Source organism: Haemorhous mexicanus, chromosome 4 (genome assembly GCF_027477595.1).
Source record: "Haemorhous mexicanus isolate bHaeMex1 chromosome 4, bHaeMex1.pri, whole genome shotgun sequence".
Lineage (NCBI taxonomy): Eukaryota > Metazoa > Chordata > Aves > Passeriformes > Fringillidae > Haemorhous > Haemorhous mexicanus.
This window is the reverse complement of record NC_082344.1, coordinates 65,233,989-65,258,443: the sequence shown is the minus strand read 5'-3', so window position 1 is coordinate 65,258,443 and position 24,455 is coordinate 65,233,989. Positions and strand designations below refer to the sequence as shown.

The window sequence follows — 24,455 nt, the reverse complement described above, 5'->3', positions numbered from 1 at the left end:
GTCATTTGTACAGTGTCTAGAATGCAGTTATCTGCACTGTTGTATTTTTTCACCCACAAATAATAGAACTCCATTCTTACTCACATACACTTTGCATTAATGAGTGAGCAATTCAGGAATCCTGTCACATTATCTCCTACTCTCTGTTCTACTTGGACAGAATAAAAGTAACCTTGAGCAGCAGTGAAGATCAGACTTCTCCCAGCCTTAATCTTGATGCCAAGGCAATAGATGATGCAGGTTTTTGACAGATAGAAGTGCAGCATCGTCCACAAAGGCCGTTTGGTCCCATGTCACTTCAGCATGGATGATTTCAGCTGAATAAGATGTTACTCAACCATACACAGAAAACAATGAGCATTGAGTAATCAAAAAACTTCAATATATAGTTAGCACACTTTCACTTTGTTAGGACATGTGTCTTCTTCAAGAGGAAATTGGTAGATACTGATTGTGGAAGAAAATAAAAATTAATTGCTTTTTTTTTTTTTTTGTGAAGGTTTTCATTAATATTATTCTCAGAATGTTAGTACTTGAAGTGTGGTTACTCCTTGGACATACTCAAAGGGGATGGGTCATAGTTAATTTTTTTCCCAGTTCAATTTCTTAGCTACATAAATGCTCTACAAAGGTGGAGGGTTGTTCTGATTAAAATCTTGGGAATAGATTTGACTAACAAAAATTAGTGCAACACCATTACTACACATGGGGCTACCTAATTTTATGCAGCCACTGAATCTGTTCATGGGTGCAGTGCCTTATGATATGCCTTTGTGAGGCACATTTTAAAACAGAGGAGGTGCTTGCAGCTTTTGTTTGTGCAATTGGATGTGCTGGGCAGCTGCTGGTTTTTGCATCCTGGTTGGCTCCCTGTTTGTCAGAACAGGATGTTCTTCACACTGTGCAGCTGCACACAGGTTATGACAGTGCTACACATGTTGATGACTGGTAGGTGCCAGATGTGCAGCTGCCAGCTCTCATAAGTAAGCCTTCCTGGATTTGTTCAGTGCTGTGACTCCATCCTGGGATGCCCACGAGGAGTTTGCCCATGGAATGTCTGTGCTTCCCTCCAGCCAGCGCCCAGGGCACCGCAGGAGATGAGTTGCTGGAGGTGACATTTTTGCATAGCATATGAAACAAATTCTTGACCTCTTGGGGCTGTTTATTAACTCTGCCAGTTTGGCCAGATTCCAATGTGAATAATTATCCCCCTTTTTCTTATTTTTCCCACTGGTTTTACTGAAGAGTTGTATTCACTTCTGGTTCTACCTTATCACAGTTGGCTGTTAATCAGTTGCTGTGTTTTGAAGTGTAGGTGGGAGTTGCATTTTAATATGGGGAAACAGATTCAGCAGCTCAGATGTCTGAGGTATTTTTTTAGCTGTGGGTAAAAGCTATTTTATTCAGAGAAAAGAAAATTAGGACCAACGACTCTGTGTCTGTAATATGAGATAAACTAAGTGAACTTTAACTACCTTACAGTTACCTCTAAGCCCAAGTATACTGTGGTGTAACAGTGCAGAGGCGTGGCTTCCACATAGACCTGTCTCCCTGTTTGGCGCCATGCAAAGTAGACAATAAATTCTAGTGTGGCTTTAAAAGTTAAAGTTTAATTTATTTGTAATCGAGTCCATGAATAATACAAGTATTTTGACCATAAGTATCTGGAGTTTAATATTGGTATGGGGAACAGATTAATATTTTTAATAGTGAAAAAAAAATATCCTGCTTTGAAGACCTGAAGGGAAAAAGATGGCAACAGCTAATTATAATTTTTCCACACAGTTATGCAGAATGTTTCACTGGCTTTTAACTTCAAGAGGAGGATGAAAAAAATGGGACATGGTAGATCAAACATGTTTAGGTCTCTTAGATATGTATTTCTGTATCTTAGGTTATTTAGATTTCTTTTTAAGGATAAATTTGCATTGCATGATGACAAAGTAATTATAAAATTTTCTGATATGCCTTTTGCTTTTGCCATATATTTTTACAATTCCAGCTTGCTCCTGTATTTGATTTATGTTTTCCTATTTTCATTTAACAACCTAGTATACAAAACTGGAGCCCCCAAGAGAGCATTAAGTGTACATAATTTGAATTGTTTAAAGATAGACATCATATAAAAAATAATCAATTTTTAATGCTGGTGCATTACAGCTCCTTTATTGGCCACTAGAGCCATGCAAAGCAAACAGAGCTCATGGCTCAGCGAGTCAGCTCTGCTCTGCTTTGTTCTGCTGTGCTGGGTAGGGCACAGGGAGCGTGTGCTTGAGCTTCACCTTGCCTTTGGGGACTCACCTCCTGCTGTATGGGCCCAGGCTCCCTCTCCCCTATATGCCTCAAATAGCTTTGTCCTCTGTGCTTGTTCCAATAAAGTAATACTGGCTTTCCTTGCTGTGCAGGCAAATAGGAGAGAATCTGATTGTTCCTGGAGGAGTCAAGACCATAGAGGCTAATGGGCGCATGGTTATTCCTGGGGGAATAGATGTCAACACTTATCTACAGAAGCCCTACCAAGGGATGACTGCTGTTGATGACTTCTATCAAGGCACAAAAGCAGCACTAGCAGGGGGCACCACCATGATCAGTGAGTACCAGCAGAGCTGTCTCTGTGTGGGGATAGCTACCAGAGGCTTCATTCTGATTTTCTGAGATCTTCTGCAATGAATCTTCAAATTTCTGGGCATTGTGTTTGAGATCCATTCATCATTGCTAACCAGGGTTGGCCTGAAAATGAACCTATCCTCAGAAAGAAATACCAGGATGCGGAATTGTCTCTTGGATTTTCCTCTGAAATACAGAACAAGCACTGAGGGATAATGTACATAATCTCGGGATTTTTGGAAAGCAGTGTGGGTAGCGCTGTAAGTATATGGCACAGAAAATCTGACAAAGATCTGCTGTTCCCACCTACTGCCATTTCAAGAGGTTTGGAAATAAGATATGCTTATTTATGAACTTGGATTTGGCAGCAGGAATTGAGGAAGACCTTAACAGAGATGTCCCAGAGGAACATCTTTGTTGGTGAAAATAAGTGTTTCTAGTTGTTAAAGACTCTTCTTCTGTCTGCAGATGGTGGGGCAAGATTTATCTCTTTCCTTATGGCCGTGACTTGACTTTGATTAGATGCTGTGAGGCAATTGTTCAGGTGCCATAGATTGTTTTAGCTTCCTTGTGGAGAGGAGCTTTCTAGTGTTTTATTCCCACTGAATTGAGATGTGGGGTTTTTTTTTTGGTGTTACCTGTTACCCATATACAGGCATCAGCTGAAAGACTCTTTGGCCATAGGCACAAAATGCACTGTTGTTCATTTCTTTTGTTAATAGTTTTTTTTCAGTCTGTGTTCTTCAGTGGATTATTCCTGTGTTGAGTTAGGCTTGCAGATGGCACTGGTAAGCCCATCTTGATTTGTTTTTGTACTAACTAGCTCTGCAGAGAGAAGTACCTAGGCATAAGTAGTCATGTCTTTATGTCAGTGGATGGTGTGGCACCGTTAGAGGCAGAAAGCCTTGAGGCAGGGGAGAGGCAGGGCATTCAATGGACTGTATAGTGTGACAGTGTTTGTGCTCAGTGTCACCCCAGTTCAAACCTTTGGCTGTATTCCCAGTTTTGGCTGCTGAGAAAACATTGAACATCTGCACTGATGTGTTGGTGGGGCAGAGTGGGCCAGTTCAGAGACTGTGAGGCACTGGTTAATTATTGTGCTTACTGTGAAATACATAGAAATGGACACATTAGACAAGAGCTACAGTGAAGGCCAGAACCTATGGTCTCTTCAATAAAGTAAGGGGAAAGACAAATGTTTCCTAAACTGTGAGGTGTTTGGCTCCCCCTTTGTGTGTCTGTTGATGCTGCACCAAGCAGGTTGCCAGATTCATCTTGAGCATAGACTGTTCACAAAGTCTGCTGCACCTGGGGCAGCAGGACCTGGCTGACACCCCAGAGTTACAGTCAGCACACAGACTGCCTCCAAGGCTGCTCTTTTGGCTGAGGTGCTGGAAGACTGCTCACACTGGGGAAATCTGAGCAGTGTGCATACTGTCCTGCTAACAGACACTCAATCTCTTTTTCAGTTGATCATGTGCTTCCAGAACCTGGAACTAGTTTACTGACCTCCTTTGAGAAGTGGCATGAGGCAGCTGATACCAAATCCTGTTGTGATTATGCTCTCCATGTGGACATCACCAGCTGGTATGATGGGATTCGAGAAGAGCTGGAAGTACTTGTGCAAGACAAAGGTTAGTGAGTGAAATGTAGTAATATTTTTTGTTTTATTGAAATGTCATATGAAGGTGAAATTTTGAAGTATTTCAATGAATGCATAGGCACTGGCTATGCTGGCTAAGGTTCTTCACTACCTTGAACTTGTATTTTCACTTGCTGCTCTGTAAAATGACCCTAAAACTTTGTGCATATTTGTGACTTTGTCCAGTACAGACATGGAAGATTAAGATAGATGCTTACATTGTCATAAAGAAATTTATCACTTTATCCTTGCTTGTATATGTGGAAATAGGCTCAGACATTGCATAGGTAGGTTTTTTTTGAAGGTAAAACTCAAAGATCAGTATTTAGGATAATCAGCCCAGTCACCTTAGATCCTCTATTTAATGAATGAAGAAAGTGAAACATTTCAAACATTTCAGGTTTTAACTAGACTGAACGATTTGATTCAGCTGCCTCAAATTAAATCTGAATATGAAGAGCACATAGGCCTGTGAAAATGTCACTACAGGCTAGATCTCATTTTGCAGCAGTGACTTGGAATGATTTACTTGCTGAGACTTGATTTTGTAAATAAGACATGCCTATATTTTTAGAAGATTCCAGTTATTAGAAAAAGAGATGCTAAAGTTAGTTATCTTAATATTGACAAAATGCTCTGATTTTCTCAAGTGCTTCTCTCTGCTGGCTTTCCCTGATGTTACTAGAAGATGCCATGTTTCAACGCTTGCAAAAAAAAAAAAAAAAAAGGCACTTATTTAGAAATCTTAAGACACTTCTATGGCTTTGACTGTGTTCAATTAACAGGCCTACTATTATGTGAGATGCCATAGGTTGCCTTACCTGGACTCCAGCTACCAATTCAGAATAGCAGAGATGAAACCTCTCCTAAATGCATTTCCACACATGCAGGCTCAATGTGGCAGTCTCATATAAGGAGGGCATCTTTGTGGCACCAGATACCTCTGTGGGCAATGGGATCTAGCCTTCAGAAGATCCTAAGTTAGATGTTGTTCCTTGAAATTGTGCTTGACGTTTTGTATTTTCAGAATCATATATTTTCACATATTTTTAATTTTCTACTTTCCTTGAAAACATATGGATATTAATTAGGGAATGTTTTCTGAAATGGTATGCAGTTTCCATGGGCAAATCAGAATGACTCTTCTGTTGGGAAACCTAAGTGATGTGTATATGCAGCATCCTTTGCAATGTGTAAAGCTAGTGTTAGTTCAGATGTGAAGGGTTCTCTTTATAGAAAAAGGTACTATCAAAGTAGAAAAAAAAAAGCAAAATGCTATTTTTGAGTGCACAGTTGTTTGCTGAGATGCCATGGAGTTGCAGTCACCTGGGAGAGTTTATTCCATGTCACAGGATGCTAACAGTACTTGTGCTGTGTAACCAGATTTTAGGCAACAAAACACTTCCATCAGCAAGACTGCACATAATTAAAGGAACTGCATCTGGTCTTGCATAGTTCTCTAGTACAGGGGATTTTTACAAGGTGATGACATCTGTCAACACAGGCTGTGCTAAGTCTGTGCTGTTTCCCTGCTATCAGCATTAGCATGAATCTGCTGCTGTGCATTAGCTGACTCTCCAGACACGTATACTGTGCCTTGTTCCAAAGGTTGGATATTATTTTCCAGAGCTCCCTGACCACAGATGGCTGAGCACTCCCAAATTTGCCCGAGGGTTTACATTAAAAGCCTGGTGCAGACAGTTATGTTAATAGTTTTCTCCAACTATTGAAATGTGAGTTTTCTATGTAAATCTGACCTGCCTTTGAGTCATCAGGGGAAGCAGAAATCTGTTCATTGGTTCCTGAACTGAGATTTATGATGGAGCCTCGGTGGCCTTTTCAGTGGTGAGAGCATTAGGAGGTCACCTTTGTTCTCATGTATGTCTCAGGCTGTGTGAGTTACTCTCACGTGTTGGAGACACAAAGTAAGGGCGAGTATGAAAGCACAAGCACAATAGCAAATAATTCAGCGTGGTGAGGGCTTTCGAATTAATGGGTAATATTTCCTGATAATTGGAAACATTTAAGCCAGCTGGTGCAAATAGACTTGATGTCAGTGGAGTGACCCTGGTTTTCATCAGCTGGGAATCTGGACTGAATTGGTTTTGGCTGATTGTGGGTGAGTGAGCTGAGTGACAGGGCTCAGCTCATTGTGTTTCAGAGCTACATGTGCCTAACTCAATCAGCATGAGTAACAGGGGAGCTCACAGAGTGGCTGTTGAGGTGCCTTGTTGTGAGGTATAATTGAACAATTAATCAGTTTTAAATCAATGCAAAATTTAATTTAAGGAGACAGGCTTTGGAAGTGCCTGAAGATTTTGTAGAGCCAAATATTGATTATAAACACTCAGACTTGTCTAATTTCAGCAGCTATTTTAGGATTGAGCTTCTCCAGTATATGCAAAGGGGCAAGAGCCTAAAATTGCTGACAGGGGCCTCACTGGTTACTTTGACTTTGTCACTGTTCAGAAAGTTCAAGAGTATACTGTAGTCCTGCCTAAAATTTGGAGAGGATTCTGTTAAGTACCCCTGGTGTGAGAGCAAGTAGGACATTAACAAGAACGTAGTGTGTAACAGATGTGAAGTATTCAGGTCAATAGGCCACAGACCAGGGCTTTTGAAAAGCTGCATAATTCCAATGAGTAGGTCAAGGAACCAGGCCAGGGCAAGAAGACTAATCTCGGATACCTGTGTATGTAAATTTGTGTTATTTATCTTGGTATCTGGTATAGGTGCTCTCTTTGCAAGGCAGGACTGTTCACACCCTCTCTAGTTAGCTGTAAAGGCAGCTATAAAGGCAGCCCCTGAAATGCTCCTCTACTGTGTGTGTGTCTGGTGGCAGCTGAGGGTGGGAATATGTGTTTACATGGGAGAGCTCTGCTTCTGCACTGTGGTAAGGAGCAGGCTCAAAATCCTATGGCAGGTTCCCTACTGGGATCCCTTCTGCTCCCATTAATTTCAGGGAGAAAATTAAAGAGAGTGAGAGCAAAACTCAGTCATTTTATCAAGGTCAGAAGAGGGCCTAAGAAGATAGCAAGGCAGTAAAAGAGAAAGGATGAGAATATGTGTTACGTGGGTCAGGGTATTGTTCTTCCCCCCACAGCAGTCAAGGAAAGCTGCCTTACCTCCTGCAGGACTGTGATGCAATGAATCTCCTGAAGGATAAGGGAGAGCAAGGGGTACCCCGGCCCTTGGCCACTGGCCAGCGTGAGGTGTCAGTCCCGTGCCATTGCTGAGGCAGTCAGCGTGGCTTGGAGCAGGCCCAGCCTGTCCTCCTTGCTTTGTGTGGGCACAGGCACCCCTGCAGAAAGGTGGCTCCTGGATGCAGCTGGCAGCTGACACATGGGGTGGGTTTGGGGAGAGAAAATTGAGCTTTGCTCTGAGGCAGGTTTGTGGAGAGAAAATTGAGCTTTGCTCTGAGGCAGGTAGGACGGGTGTGCTGGGCCCTGCTGTGAGTGCTCAGAGGGGCTCGGGGCACAAGGCTGCAAGCATTGGCCCCAGGCAAGGCCCAGCCAAGCTTAGGTTTTAAAAGAAGAACATATGGAGTACTTTGAAATTGTAATGAGGAGTAGAGGGAAGGATTACAGTTGGTAAAGGCTATATGTGCCTTCAGAGATCATGATAAATAGGAAATGGGAAGAAAGGATGGGCTTACAGGCTGACAGGGTTCCACCGTTAAGGCTGGATTTGCTCAGCGTGGAAGTCAGCAAGGAGGGGCCAGCTCCTGTTTTGTGTTTCTCTCTGAGCTGCCTGGACTTAGCAGGAAGACATAATGCCAGGGATCATTTCAGTGTTTTATCTTGCATGTATCCTGGGGTATTTTAGTCCTGTAATTGTAAATAAATGAATTGTGTGTGTGTGTGTGTGTGTGTGTGTGTGAGCAGGCATACCCTCTGTCTGCTTGAGGATGTATTTGCTCATTTTAGACTCATGAAGGAGTTATATCTTCATCAGAGAGATTTATTCATTTTATTCATTCATGTAGACAACATGAACAACAGGAACATTTTCTTCTTGCCCCAGGAAGCACAGTTTTCATCACAGCCATTTTGAAATGCAGCATATATAGCTTAGGTAGCTTAGAATTTACTTTTTTTTCTTAAGCTAGAAAACTATGTGATTCTGGTCCTTGGACCAAACTGGGGATCTTGCCAGTAGAGATATATATATATATATATACTAATATGAATTCATATGTACAGAAATTATGAACAGAAGACATTTGTAAGTTGTATTCTGTAAGAATACAAAGCTGTGTAAATAACCAAATCTTTGAAATAAATAGCAACGCTTATGGGGATTTGAATACAGAGGGTTATTGACAGCTGACACTCAACACTAGCATTTCTTGGAGAGTTCTGAAATTTGAATCTGTTGTCTAGGTTTTTTATGGCTGCCAGCATAAATCCTTCCTTCTTTGGAAGGCAGAAGAAGAGGTGTGGTGAGCTGCCTATAAAACTGGTTTCAGGCTTTGTTTTCACTCATTCTGAGTGTTTACCATCAGCTAAGCTAAGCACTTTGGAGTGTAAGGTCAAGAAAAAGCAAGTCTGCATGCCCATTCAGATACACATTTCCTACACCTTCTCAGCATTTTGGGGGAACCTAACCAGAAGTTTAATCTACCAAAAATCACAGTTTAGATCAAGCTGAAATGTTTTCCTGAATAGCTAAAGAAACCTAAAAAGAAAAACACTGATTCACATAACCTTACACAAGATTTTTTACACTTTACAAACTTTACATGCTTGCTTTAGCCACCATTGCTTGTCTGTGATTTGGCTACAAGCAATCTTCTTTGCAGTGGTGACTGGGTTACTCCAGGGATGAACACAGGCTACCCACAGCATCCAGAACATTCCCCCAGTGTAGAGGGCATCCAGGCTTCTAGTCCTAGTAGCTGTAACGCAGCCGTGAAGCCATGCTTGATTTTTGGCAATCACTAGTGAAAAGCCTAGTCCAGACATACTCTATTACTTACTTTTCCTAAAGTTTTTGTTCAAATACAATTCAAGAATACACTTACATGGCAACACCTTTGAATTTTGTCTTGGAACAGGTGTGAACTCTTTTCAAGTCTACATGGCGTACAAAGATCTCTACCAAATGTCCGACAGCCAGGTATTGCTCTGAATGCTTTTCTTTGCTGTGATCTGTCCTCTCTTTCCTCATCTCCCAACACTTGAGGAGTTGCTGAGGTTAAATCCCGGAGAAACATTCTCACTGGCCTGATTGGCACTGGGAGGAATGTGCAGTGGTGGTTTACTCTCTGGAGGGTCAGTTCTGAGCTGTGCAGAACACCTGCATGTGTTTCTTGAAGTGTATGACATTCACCTTCTGTAGAGGTCTTCTGGTGTCTTCCAACATTGCAGCCACTCAGCTCTGCTCAGGATTTCACTCATTTTATTTTGCAGTAACCTTTTGAGGACTCTAGGTCAGAGAGTGAGGAAAAGATGAAGCACTCGAGGCAGTGGCAGTTCTGAGGCTTCAAGAGTTTATTGGTTGTGTAAAGCAGCTAAATGGAGTTGCTCTTTGGGGGAGGTGGCCTTTTCTCATTAGGGCTGGAGATAACAATGAGCTTGTTTGTCCAGAGCTCATTACAGATTCCAGACTCTTCAGCTTTCCCATTCATTCATATCAGGCCACTGTAAATGGACAATGGCATCTGTTAGTAATAATAATGTTTGCTTATTCAGTTGATAAAATGTTTCTGTCTTACTTATTCCCAGAGCTACAGCTCCTGGTATCCTAAATAACTGTTGTTACACCTCCAATACATGTGGTTTTAACTGGAATTTTGGAGATAATAATTTATAAATATTCTCTGACAGGCAGTGCCTGTTAAATTCAACTCCCTGTTGGAATTGCCCAGAGGAATACATCAAAATGTTTAATGTGTGGCTGGACTAATGGCTGTTACCTTGTTTAAATGTCCGTGTTGCAAGCTGTATATTGCAGCCCATTCAATGCTGCCTGAAGTGCCATAGTGCAAAAGTAGACATTGAAGAACCTTTGTCTTCCATATTTAATCTGTGTTTGAAAACTGGGCTCCCGGTTACTGAAGTCTAGTTTAAAAAAGGGACACATAAGCTGAATAGCTTTTGTAAAGGAAACTGTGTTTCAGTAGATGTGTGCTCAGAAATTACCAGTAAAAGCAAAAGGATCAACTACTGCCCTTCTTTAGAGATGGCTGTTGAATCTTAGAAAGCAATTAAAAAAACCAAGCATGCTCTAGAGAAAATATTGCAACTTTTAATATCTGAATTAAAGATCTTGCTGAAAGCTCAGCAATGATGGCTCTAAGAAGATGGTAAAAAATGCCAGCACATCAGAAAAGAGATGTTCTAGCCATTCTAAAAGGGCCTGTAGTACATGACAATAAGTCTATTTTTATTTTACATTTGCTAAAGCTACAGAACTATAGGGCTACTAAAATTAGCCCTGTGTGGGAGGGCATGGGGAGTTGGCCCTGCAGTGTAGGGGCTGGGGCAGACTCTGTCCCAGGGAAATCCAGCCCTGCTGTTAACCCTGTTTTGGTGCAGCTGGTGTGTACAAGGGTGGGTAAGTCAGCACCAATCAGTGAAGCTCAGGTTCTGTGTAGAAAAGAGATCATTTGCTATTTACCAATATAATTACCAGCATAGAAGGTACAAAACTGAGGTGAAGAGAAAGGTCTGAGTGTTAAGTAATGTGTTTTCCTTATCAGCAGTGTTTCCTTCTTTGTACTACCTGCAGCTTTATGAAGCCTTTACCTTTTTAAAGAGTCTTGGGGCTGTTATCCTGGTCCATGCTGAAAATGGAGACTTGATAGCTCAGGTGAGTGAACCATCATTTTTGCTTCACTTTGTGAGATGATAGATATAAGAGAAGAGGAGTTAAGTAGGCCAGTCAGAGAATGGGTAGGAAGAAGGGAACTCCTGGAAAGAGCCTTAATTGAACCTGCTGCCCTGCACACCATTGGTATAAAGCCTGGGATGAGAGAATGGGGGTTCTTTTGCATTAATTGGCAGAGCATCCTTCAGATAGAGCAATGATCCAGGCAGCTCCTCGCCTTGGCAACAGATGAGAACTAAATAAGGAGGGCAGAAGGAAGCAAGAATATTTCTTCTGAATCCAGCAGATACAAGTGAAGCATAATAATGTAAAGCCTTGTTCACAGATTTTGGGTACAAAAAGGGGTCTGAAAGCTTTATACTAAAGTCTTTTGCTGCAGCTATCAGCACAAGCAACACAGTGAGTTTGGAGCAGGTATTAAAGCTCACAGATCTATTTATTTTTGAGAACATTCTTATAAATCTCTGAAGTTTGAGAATAAGAACTACTGTGATTTGTAGACATTTCAAAAATGTGTGTTGAAGTATAATCCATGCTCTTAGAAGATGCATCTGAGAACCAGGAAGCTGAGCTCAAGTTCAGAATGTTCCATTAAAGTGCTCTGCATCTCCAGTGCAGTCCTTGCAGGTCAGGTGCCCTGGGAGCTGCTGTCCTCCTTCTGGACTGCACCATGGCTCTGATCAGTGCCACAACACATGGAAACATGGAAAGAGGCAACCCAAGGACAGCAATTGATAGTAAACCTCCCACTGGGCTTTCAGAGGCCAGGATCCCCCTCTGAAACAGAAGGGGCAGGTTTGGGTGGGTGTTACTTTGATGCTACATTTGTGACAGATGAAACTTTGAAGGCTGTTGCAGAGATGTCTCATTGCCCTGATCTCTCGTACATGTGTCGAGCCCCTCTTAGGTCAGTGAGGCTCTGAGTGAGCCATCTGATTTATCTGCTGAGCTGCTTATCTGCTGGCTTATCTGCTAAGGCCTGGGCTGCAGAGCGGACAAGGAAATTATACAGCAGCTAAAGCTGTCTTTGAGTTCTGGACAAGGCAACCCACCTTGTCTCACATCTAAGGGAGAATATCAAGGGAATGTTTGAGTTGTTGGGCAGTGTGTAAGAACTCTTGCCTTGGGTGTATTTTGTTTTTCCTTCTGGGCAAAAAACATATCTCCGTCTGCCTGGTTAGAATTTACCCCCTTTGAGATCTGCCTTTAACTTTGACCAAAATAACCACTGGGATCAAAAGTTACTAGTCAGGAGTCAGCAGGCACATACAGTGTGGTTGTATCCTTCCCCCACTGAAACTAGGTGACAGCCCTCATTTGAATTCAAGAGAGGAAAGAGCTGATTTCTCATGAAGTTTGGCATGAATAAAAACTACTAAATACATAATTTATAGCTTTAATACAACATAAAAATATAGTAGAATTAAAATGACTATTAATAAGCATGATTAAATCCATATTACTATAGGAATGGCAAAATAAATCAAATGGCATCTGTGGTGTTTTGATACATTGCCCATTAAAATCAAGGCGCACTCATGGTATTGCATATTTGATAGAAATCCATTTCAGATTTCTATTTTTCTGTTTCATTTTTCTCTGATCAGCTTTGATATACGGCCATCAAATATGAACAACCAACAGAAAAATTATTAGGAAAAGAGGAAGTAGTAAATAAATATGTTATGTTATACATCAACTTATTTGTTCACCATTGCCATGTTTCATAAAATCTGTCTTTTTCTATACTTTTATGCAGAAGAACTGTTTGGATAATGAAAAAAAAGCTGCCTGCACATAGGTTTTTTAGGACTGTCCTCTGAAAATATAAATTTGATCCTGTCAAAAAAATATTCTAGTTAATTAGCACTATCAAGTCCTCTTACAGGGGGTAATTTATCATATGATCTGATTTTATTACTTCCTTCAAGATGCAAATCTGTCCTACTTTGTGTATCTATTCTATGCCAATGTACTATTTTTTTACACAGCTGTAATTTCATTTTATTGCTGTATTTTAATTATCTGAAGTCTTTAACTGGTGCTGTTCAGAGCCAGTGCATTAATGATCCAGAACAGCTGTTTTTAATAATACCTATGAAACCTTACATTTTTCTATCCAAAATGTTCTTACACAGTAGGATTAATGCATTCCTGTTAATGCCTCTTCAGCCTTGATTGATTGTAGTGAAAGCTAAAGTATATATGAATGTTAACTTTTTCAGTTTTACCAGAGTATGTTGGTGTGAGCTTTTCACCCTGAGGGTCCTGTGATCAGATATTTATTAGATGACACATTCAAATATGTTCAGTAACTTCCCCTGGTCTCTAGGGGACATTTCTCCGTGCTACAGAGACATTAGATTGTTGAGCTGGGCTCATTAGAACCCTGTTGGCAGGGCAAGGCAGGGCAGGCCAGGACCAGACCTCAGATGAAAAGGGTTTGACCACTAGTTTCTGCAAAAAGGGAAATTTATTCCAATAACACTGCTTGGCCTTAAATTAAGTGAAGCTTTTCTATTAAAAAAAAAAAAAAAAATTCACTGCTATGAAGCTGGATAGCGCAGATTATTTTTCTGAAAAGCCCCCATTGGTCCTGAGATGGGGTTTTTGATGAAAACACAGTGCCCTTGCAGCTGGAGGGCACTGCTCTGTTTCATAAAAGCATAATTTTAGTGATTCACTGTATAGGAAGAAAGTGTTACAGAAAATGAAAGTGTCAGCAATGCTGAAGGTTTAAGAAAGTGCTTTGTGGATTGCAGCCAGAGAGGAACTTGAGCAAGTAAATAAGGAATGGCAGGCTGGAAGTACCCATAATGACCATTTAGTGTATTGGTTCAAGTCCGTTTCCTGGGCTGGTGTCGTGGTATCAATTAGGACTTTCTGGAAGGCAGAGAAGGTTTCTGATGGTGCAGCCCAATGGCTTGGGGCACAAATATGCTCAGTCACACAACAGAGAGCACTGCTGGCTGTGCTGGTGTGGCATGGGAGCAGTTTAGAGCCAGTGTTTCAGTGTTCACTGGGCTTTGCAGCTGCATTTACACTGACACTGAAAGGGGCAGTCAGACCATGTGGCTGTTCATCTCCCTGAGGATGCTGAGTGCACAGGGCTCATCCTGGGGCTGGGTCAGCATTTCTCTCTTACATTGCAGGAACAAAAGCGTATTCTGGAGATGGGAATCACTGGACCTGAGGGACATGCCCTGAGCAGGCCAGAAGAGGTAAGGCCAGACATCTGATTCTCCCATTGCCTTTTCCAGTATTACCCAAAGTCTGAAAAGTCCAGTCCCTTTAAACTTGTTTGTTTGCCTGAAAAGCCCTTTGGATGCTGCAGCCAGGTGCATTCCCTTAGTCCATGGATAAGCGTGTATACTCCTTGTACACTCAGCTCCTGCTGCCCCAGGCATGAATGTCCATGTATTTTTTTCAGTGTGACCTTTGTGTTTTGATTTGTGATGACAATAAAATGGACTTAGACTAAAAATCAGCAGTGCAGCTTGAGGGTTAGTCCTCGGAGTAACTGCATTTATTAAACTGCTTTGGCTGAAAACCTCCTATGAGATGCATGTGCACATCTATACTGTGCATAGACGTACACCCACATATAGATCTACTTTCATGCTGGCAGATATATTGGTGTCAGAAATGCAGGCTGTAGAGATGCAAATACATGAGAATGGAAAGTTGCTGTGAGGCAGCTTGTTTTAAGCAACTCCCTTATAATAAAATCTGAGCTCTGGTGTGGATCATTTCAGGCATCTGGAAAGGGTTTATTTAATGCCAAGGAAAATGTGGAGACATGAGAATGCCCCCTAAAGTACACAGCTCAGACCATTAATGGGATGTGGAGGGCGGTAGTGGGAAGTGGCTGCTTTCCTAGAAGACTAAAGAGACAACGTCCCAGGGGGTTGAGGCTGAACTTGAAGAGATTGTTGTGGTTTGCAGATCTTTATTTAACTTCTCCCCAAGGCAAAAGGAATCAGCTTAATTGGTCACATTCTCCTATTGAACTGTTTATGTACTTTTTCATTTTGCTATTAAACTTCTGCTAAAATTATTCTAAAAGGATTGAATTGTTTCCTTTTAATGAGAACAAGGGCCTAAGGAAAATCTGCATTTGCAGTTTCCAGAAAGGAATTTTTCTCAGCTCTACTGCTGAGGGCAGAGGCGTGCCGCCTTCCCTGCTCTCTAAAGGTGCATTTGGGGTTTGCAGAGCAAATGTTTTGATACAAGTCCCAGGACAAACTGAAGCAGTCTGATTTAAGGAAAAATATTTTACAAAACTGTAAAGGATTAAGCCATATAGTTTTGGAAGGTCTAAGAAGCTCAACTTTTTCAGAAAAACTCTCTCACAAAAATTTCTGTACCACTGAGTCACAAGTTTCAGTTAGAACAGGGTTTTTGGTATTAAAATGCCAATACTGTGAGTCCATCTGGGATGGATCTGGTATAAAACCGATGGTTGGGGAAAGGAGTCTCCAGAGCTGCTGGGAAACACTGCTCCTCCATCTGAAGATGCTTTCTTTGTGTGCCTACGTCCCAGATGGCTCCCTGGGAAGAAATTGCCTTCACGCTTGCTGACAGAGGGGACTTACTGGGCACTGCTTCAAAGGCTTCTGTGGATTACGGGCTAAATTCAGTCCATAGTGCTGAAGTTGATGTTTGAGAATTCTTTACATTTACTGTCACCATTATGTAAAGATTAGGGAAAGCTGCTGGGGGAGCTCAGAGGTTGTCTCCAAGCAGGGCAAAGTTTTCTTGTTTTGTTCTCCTTGCAGCTGCAGGGTAGGAGTCTTAAACAGGAAGGTGGGAGGAAGGTAAGGAGGAGCTGCATCAGCTGCTTGGACATGACCTTTCCTGGGGTGCAGGGAGCCAGGGAGCTGCGTTTGTACTGGGCCAGCTGTACCCTGCTAGTGAGTACAGCCTGGCTGTAGTTACTGCTAGTGCCAAGTGTTTGGGGTTGGGTTAGCTCCCTGTTTCCCAGCACTGTGTCTCTCTCTATGGAAAAAGCAGAATCAACCCCTGAAGAGTTGTTGCTGAACAATTAGAAATAGGCGCAGTCCTCCAGCTGATTTTTTCTTCAGACTGCATTTGCAGTTAACTTTTCCCTCCTTGTTTTGCTCAGCTTGAAGCAGAAGCAGTTTTCCGTGCCATCACAATTGCCAGTCGAATAAACTGCCCAGTGTACATCACCAAGGTGATGAGTAAGAGTGCAGCTGACATCATTGCACTGGCCAGGAAGAGAGGTAAGTGACTTCCTTTGCTCCCCCAAACTTTTTTTTTTTTTTGTTGAATAGAAGCTCAGTAAAAAAAACTGTATGTCTTGACCCAAATAACAGGCTGTAGAGAGAGGTTAGCAAAGAATGGCAGCACCATTGCAGACTAAATATTTGTGGCTGGGAAGGATGAGGGGAAATCCTTTTATAGTTTTAAGTTGAAAAGCTCTCCCCACAAACTGTACTCTCGAAGACTGAATTGTAACTTTTCGCTATCCTGTTTTCCCTTTTATTTTTCCCTTAGACTGCTATATCTCTGTTCATGGGAAGGAGATACTTTATATCTAATGGCACATCCTCCATGCCAGTATTTCAGGTTTTCTGAGAGATGGCTTGGGCAGTGACCCTGCTGTTAGAGATGCTTGCAGCTTGCTTCTGGCCTTGCTGGTGGGAGCTGAGCCACTCTGATGTGTACTGCAGGTCAGCCCTGCTTGCTGAGGCCGTGATGGGATCCAGGTTACAAAGCACCCAAAAGGGCCTTGTAGCCTGAAGGCAGCTGCTTCTGAAGCTGTGTTTGCAAGTCAGGACTGTTCTGCTGGTTGGGACTACAAAGCTTGTGAGCAATATGGAAAAGCCAAAGAGCAAATTATTGTCTTGATGTTTGTATTCTTGGAGACTTGGAGTGTGGTGCAGGGGACCATATGCTGCTGTCTGCTAGTGCTGTGCCCAACCTGGGAGTAGTAAAAAGGCATCTGCCTGCTGAAGTGATCCACCATCCAGTACACTCCAAATTGGAGCAACGTGCCTGTGATTAAAACAGTACAAATTAAAAGTGGGTCTGAACTGTCTCCTGGATTAGAAAGAAAGATTTGTAAATAGGCTGATCAAAAGCATGTAGAGCTCAGAGAGACTCCTGATTAATTTTTTATCATACAGACAAAGCCAGGGCTGTTTAATTTCCTGGGAGCTGTGCTAGCCATGTAGCAATGTGTGAATTATACATGGCTGCATGCAGCAAGCAGTGTCATGTGCTGAAGAGAGAGTGGGTTGTACTTAGCTCCTGTTTATCCTTGCTTTCTCCAAGGTCCCCTTGTTTTTGGAGAGCCGATCACTGCCAGCTTGGGGACAGATGGGACACATTACTGGAGCAAAAACTGGGCCAAGGCTGCAGCTTTTGTGACCTCACCACCTCTGAGCCCTGACCCTACCACTCCAGACCACTTAAATTCACTCTTAGCATGGTAAGACTTCCTTTTTTTTTTTTTTAACAGGATGATGGTGAGGCAAAAGCCATATGGCATAAAGCATCTAGGGATCAGCCTGGTTTCCTTTAGACCAGTCTCATACATGAAACAGCAGAAAAAGGACATAGAAAACCAGGGATAGTTATATCCTTTTGCTTAGGCTGCAGTGAGCAGTCATGGACACTCCAGTTGCTGGCTGGCTTGATAGAGAGGCAGTTGCTGGCTATTCAGGAATTAATTCTTTCTCTTTCTGCTTTTCAAGTGATTCCTAGTTGTACAACTAGATTGTCAGGCCTTCTCCCTAGTTTTCAGTTTTCTTTAGCTGAATTGTTGATATATGATGGGATGGCATCCTCACTGTCCAGCATAAGCAAAAGCCTGGTGGATACATCCCTATCTTTGAGACTAGGCTCAGTTTTAAGCCCCAGTCATATTTGACAAGCACAGCTCCAGAATCAAGGCTGTTCCTGAATGGAGAGATACTTAGAACCAAGAAAAATTTCTTGGGGCAATTTTTGTCAGAGCTGATGCAGGGCTCTCAGCTGTGAGTTATGAAAATTGGCTTGTCCTAAACTAACTTGTGTTAGTAGTAGAGCTTGGTGGGTTTATCTCCTGCATATTGAAAAATTCTGATTTGGTAGTTTGCTTTCATCTGGGAGGGACCAAAATCATACAAGTCTCCTTGTATCCAGTTCTTGCAGGCTTCTTATTTTAGCTTGACTTGTGTCTTTCTAGGCTCTGGGGTCCTCCAGCTGGAAGAAGGCAAAGATAAGTGGTACATGTTGAGCAGGAATGTCAGGAGAAAGAGGCCAGAGTGAATTACAAAGGAGACTGTGAGGGATTTGGGTGGAGACAGCTGGAGACTGAAGGCCATCTCTTGACAGGATAGAGATGTGAACTGACTGCCTTCAGGTTGGCAGGGAGAGTTTAATCACTAGGTAGGTGAAAGAAATGTGGACAGCAGAGGAAGAAGTGTCTTATATAGAAAAGAAGATAGCAGCAATGACTTGCCAGAAACCCAGACTGTAAACCCCATCTCTGAAAGTATTTCCTGCCTGTAGCCAACTGTGGGTCTTTAGCTTAAGCAAAAGACCATCTGCTCTGAAATGATACAGAAATTCACAGCTGAAGCCCCACCAGGACAGATTGCTAGGGCTGGAGTGAAGAACTCAACTTACCATTCATATCCTCATTTACCTTCATGTGGTGGCACCCAGCTCATCCAGCCTCCCCTTTCTGGGGTTTTCAATGCCCTAGACAGAGCAGTGAAATCTGAACCTTGAAAGTGACCATCTTCAGAGCAGCTACCTGAGAGCTGGGTGGGCACACACATGTGACAGGAAGATGCCATCAGTCAGTGCCATGTCTCCCCTTGCACTTGATGGGTCAGGCTGTGCAGCCCAGAGCCCACCCAGGCTTTAACTCAACTGCTCAAAGATGCTGCAGTTGAGCTCTGAGTAATGTGTGGCTCTGGTAAGAATTCACAGCAGTTCTCTTCTGACAATCTGATGGCAAAAATGTTTTTTCTATAACTGAGATTCTTGTTCCAAATAAAGACTCAGAAAAAAAATTACTTTCTTGGTCTGATTCATCACTATCTGCACTGTAAAGGGTGAAGTTCACTGTGTGAGGGTAAGGCTCTTAGCCAGCACATGTAAATGTGTATCAAAATGTTTGACTCCTCTGGGGTCGGCTGTTTGTCTCTGCCCCCAGACACGCTCAGGATGGTTCTTGCACGCTGGGCTTCAAAGGATGAGACTGGACGCTAGGTTTTTTCGGTCTTCAGAATTGTTTATTATCTCTTATCTATGAAGTCCTTTCTCTGCCTGAAGGATCTGACCAGCACGGCAGCTAAAGGCACTCTGCCCACCCCCAAGGCGGCCGCATCTTTTATAACAAAAACTACGTATATTATATTTACTTTTTGTCCCCAATACCTATCATCTTCGTCACCAAGTACACCCTCATCCCAGACCAATCCACAAGTGCCAACACCACCCCAGAAGATGGAAGACAGGAAGAAGAAGGAAAAGCCTGGTGGCACACCCTGATTCCTCCATCTTGTCTCTACAACCCCCCTGTACCGAAACTCTAAAATTTGTGATTCACCCTATAATGATATCTTCCCTTCACCATTTACACCCGAGTGATTCTCGCAGGTTCCATTTCCTCATACATCGGTGGCACATCTCTAGATGGATCAAAATCAAGCCACCAAGTGCTTTTGGCAACATTCCAGGACTCCCGAGCCCCCCAAGGGTTCTCTCGGTAGCTCTGGACATCAGGAGTGATGTGCTGAGCTCCCACAGACTCCTTACTCTGTCTGTTAGAGTGGCTATATATGCTTTCTAGAAGAGAGTCCCAAAATAATAGTATGTGGGTCAAAGCAGATTAGCAAGAACATTTTTAGAATTGGAATCCAAATAATGACTTTTTAAAACTAACATCAGAACGACAAACCGAGGAGTTACAGAACTTTTCATTATTCTCCAAGCATGCAAAAATGGCTTTTTTTTTTCCTGGTGGCCTAAAGTCCTAGATCTTAAATGACAGCAGCTTAGCCTGCTTTCAGTTTTAATACTTCAAATCCATACTGTGAAACTAAAAAGAACTGTATATTGTATTGGTCTGCTCTGCATTCATGGGCAATTTTATGCAAGTATGATGGTAAAGACAGTATTTCATGTTTCTATTGCACTCTTGATTTGGATACCAATATTTTACATTCATTTAAAAATCCCTACAACATCCTTTCTTTGCAAGCATGTAGCATACTGCTTGTGCTCTTCTCCACAGAAAGCTGAATGATTTGATTTGTTGATTTTCCACTGAAAAGCTGAATGTGTAAAACCCCATCACATCTCATGGGATTTGCAGATTGAATTTGCCTCATGAGATTAGGTCCTTGTGTCATCTGTGGGCCATGCACTTGAGTTAGCTTTGATCTTGCATGGTTTGCTGCTGCATTACTGCAGCTGGGATGTGCCACCTCTTGTGAACCAAAGATCTTGGTGCTACACAGAAGATGCAACTTACCATGAAAACCTTGTTTGAGGGGAAGAATAAGATGACAAGGTAGTGATCTGGCATTTATTTTATGATGATCCCTTCCTGTCTCTCAGTTTTTTAGTTGATGTAATGCTTATCCCCCATTTGACAGTAGAGTGTGTCCAGACAGTAGGAGTGCTCTGGGTTAACCAGGGATGGGATGATCTCAAGTGACACACTTCAGTTTTGGAAGTCTTCTATTGATTTGACTGGGGAGTGGAGTTCATATCAATAATGTCATTAAATGTCAGAGAAGAGGGAGTATGCAGTTAAGAAAGCAAACCCTTGTTATCTCTCAGGTGTAGGAATTTGTAGTGTAGTGTTAGAAGCACAGCATAACCTCAGGGAAGTGGGCAGTGATACAGGGCCTGGCTGTGACAGTCAGGTTTTCATGGTTATATCAGGTGTGTGGAAAGGAGATATGCCACAGGAAGTTTTGCTGATTAGAAGAGCATCAAAAAGGAAGAAATGGCATTGCAACCTTCTGACTTTATTGTTGTGTTAAAATAAATGAATGTTTAACTGATGAAATTGGCTTAATCTTTTGGAGTAACACCAGGCAGTCAATAACAATCAGGAACAGCTAAAGCACAGCAGCCCTTTCTGTACTGAATTCATAGGTTTGGCTTCTGCTAAAAACTGGATGGATGGCTTGTGAGTGTGGTGAAGAACCAGAAAAGAGGCCAAGGACTTTTCTCTGTCAGCAATCATTAGGGCTGGCAGCCTAGAAAATGGCCTTAGAATTACTCACATGTGACACTCTTTTCTTCTGTACTTGGCTGTTTGTTAGCTTGTTGGATCTAGATTTGTGGACCAGAATCATTCAGTTGTTTTAGAGCTGGAATTTACATTATCAGTTAAAGAAAAAGATGACAGTCTCTTGGGGACTTAAGGAGTGATGGAAGAGAAATAGTAGTGAGTTCTAATGTGCTTGCCTCCTGTAAATTTAATCAAGAGCTAAAAATATCACGTTTCCTGTGGATATTGGAGAACCTTCTTTTTTGACTTTCTATTTTGGCAAGATTCTGCATATTGATTATGTTCTTCCTCCTTATTTCCAGGAGCAGCAGTGATGCAGTTCTGCTCTCTGCCAAAAAAAAAAAAAAATCTCTAGGCTGAAAAACCCAACCTCTTAAATAAAAGCATTATAAATGGTAGCTCTTTTTGCATTTTTCTCCATGCCTTTCTCTGTGTAAGAGTCTTAAGTTAGATAAATCCAGAGCATGTGTTTGACTTGCACTATGCCTTTTGTTGTTTAATTAGAAAACTACCTGATAAAAATATTTTTATTTTCTTGGTTCTGTTTTGGAAGGTCAGATGAGAACTATTCATGCAAATTTTGCAAGAAAAATACATGTGTAGGAGAGAAATGCTGGGGAACATGTTTGAAGCTCATGACTTTGCACTGTGAAATTTGCCATTATTTTTTAGTGTGGTTATGAATTAATTTATCTTGAGAGTGACAGACATTTCATACAAGCTCCTGATCATTTCCTTAATCCTGGAATAATCCTTTGTCCTGGTTAGTGGGCTTTTGCCTGATCTCTGTTGATAAGCAGCCTGGAGCTAGAGGGGGCTGTAATCCTGGAGTCCAGGGTGCTCCTGAGGGAAAGTGGAGATGTCCAGTGCTGTTGTTACTCTCAGTGATCTGTAGCCAGCACAGAAAGGCTGCTGGCATGATTTACAGCCTGTGCCTCTGGTGTCTTGAAAGGCTTGAAAGGTCCATTCACAGCCTGTCTGAGACCAAGGTCACCTTGGTGATGCCTGGTCTAAACCTTCTGTGTGTTAACTCCACAGTGGGGACCTGCAGGTGACGGGAAGTGGACATTGCCCCTATAGCACTGCCCAGAAAGCCATTGGAAAGGACAACTTCACTATGATTCCTGAAGGGGTCAATGGAATTGAGGAAAGGATGACTGTTGTCTGGGACAAGGCTGTAGTAAGTAATTACTTACTTTTATAGACTAAAAGGCAATTGAGTGTTGGCTGAATAATGAAAGCCAAGAGACTCTTGGCCATTGCTTAAATGACTTACTGCTATATTTCTGAGAATTCCCTGAGAGAATGCTACTGTGAGGTGAATTGCTTATTTCAAAAACCTCTTCCAGTTTTTTAAACTCAGGGCTGTGTTTCACTTCTGACACTGCAATAGTATTGGGTTTCATTAGACCTGAGGCTTCCCAGATTCCATTGCTCTATTTTCCCTTAGTGTCAGAGCGGATGCTTCTGAGAGATGTGGTATCTGGAGCAATTTAATGGTTTTGAAGTGGACCTCACATAAACGTGATGAATGAATTGTTTGAATTTGGGAAGTGTGTCTCATCGTTTTTGAAAAATTACAAATGGTTGGCAGCTGAGCCTGAGGCTAAAAGATGAAATGCTTTCAAGGAGAGTGTTGCATGTAATTCATACTGGCATACTTTTCAGTGGAGTGCCAGTATAAGTCAGGAATTTTTTGATGGTTCCATGGATTCTAATGTGTAATGATATTCTCCCTCTACTGTCTGTCTCCATGTGCACACCCTGCACACTCACACACCCACTGCATTGTGCTCGAATGCACATTGCAGACTGGGAAGTGGCAGTATTTACAGTGCTGTGATGAGCACTTCACCCAGACTCTATTTCATAACCACTTTACTCAGGGACAGCTATTGAGATTCCAAACACAGAAGCAGTTTTAGATACCTGCCATGTAGGGGCAAAGCAGGGAAGCAAGCAAAGCACAGCCAGCTGCTGATATTTTCTTTTGTTACTCCCTCAGTGGGAGGGAACTGCAGGAAGGGCTGCAACATGGGATTTATAGGTGGTAACATTCAGTCCTGCACCACTGAGTAGCTTATACTTTACATCTTATATTTTACCAGGCAGGAAATAAGTGTTAATCTAATATTAAAAGGCTTGGTACTGTTGTTCTTCCTTAGAACATTGTTCTTGCTCATTGCCAGGGAAGACCCCAAAATACTTTACTGAGAAATCAAAATGCTGTTCTGTACAGTTGCAATTACCATCACTGACTGTATGCCAATTTCTATTGGTGATGGTATTTTTCCAGGCAAAGACTTTATAATTGGTTGTATTACTTAGATGTATGGATCTGATAATAATGGTAATAGAATGGACTTAATTTGCAAGAAGTGTTCCCAAAGTGTTGGAATCTTGATCTTTTGTTATATCTTGTAATACTCATATGAGTTTCTCTGATTTAAAATTGCTTAAATATTTAAATAGAGATTACCAGGACTAGCAACAAAACTCTTAGGCCTCAGTGTGTAGAGAAAGGGATCCCAGATAGCTGAACACCTTGGTGGTGTCCTGTGCACTAAGATTTCACTGGCTGTCCTTTGCAATGCCTGGACTAACACACTCATTTATTTGAAACTTTCAGTTAAAGAGCTGTACAGAAGGTCCTGTGTGATACAGTCTCTGTTTCATGCAACATCACCATATCTATAAAGCAACGCCTTCCAATATCTCTCCAACCTTTCAGTAGTCTGAATAGTAAATCCTTATTTCATAAGCATGTTTTGCTCAAATCACATTGTTTTTCAGGCCACAGGCAAGATGGATGAGAGCCAGTTTGTAGCTGTCACCAGCACCAATGCTGCCAAAATCTTTAATCTGTATCCAAGGAAAGGCCGGATTGCTGTAGGATCCGATGCTGATGTTGTTATTTGGGACCCTGATAAGGTGAAGACTATAACAGCCAAAAGCCATAAATCGGTAAGGAGGAAAAGAAAACCAGCAAGAAAAAAGGAATGTCACTGTTGTTTTTCAGCTGTTGACATAAATCATGTGAACACCAATAGCTCAGGATACAGAGGAGTGGGGTAGCTGCCTACTCCTGTTCTGAAATGGGTAAATGTT

General features: G+C 42.0%; 1 protein-coding gene across 2 annotated transcripts in view; it reads left to right on the top strand.

The window, feature by feature from the left end:
• Positions 1-24,455, top strand: part of CRMP1 (collapsin response mediator protein 1) — a 50,620-nt gene that overhangs the window by 19,685 nt on the left and 6,480 nt on the right. For both annotated transcript variants that reach the window (XM_059845199.1, XM_059845200.1), the window contains exons 3-11: positions 2,406-2,590; positions 4,077-4,241; positions 9,306-9,367; positions 10,982-11,062; positions 14,233-14,301; positions 16,206-16,326; positions 17,381-17,537; positions 22,386-22,527; positions 24,141-24,311. In XM_059845199.1, coding sequence (XP_059701182.1) covers positions 2,406-2,590; positions 4,077-4,241; positions 9,306-9,367; positions 10,982-11,062; positions 14,233-14,301; positions 16,206-16,326; positions 17,381-17,537; positions 22,386-22,527; positions 24,141-24,311 — 1,153 coding nt within the window. The remainder of the gene's footprint in view (positions 1-2,405; positions 2,591-4,076; positions 4,242-9,305; positions 9,368-10,981; positions 11,063-14,232; positions 14,302-16,205; positions 16,327-17,380; positions 17,538-22,385; positions 22,528-24,140; positions 24,312-24,455) is intronic.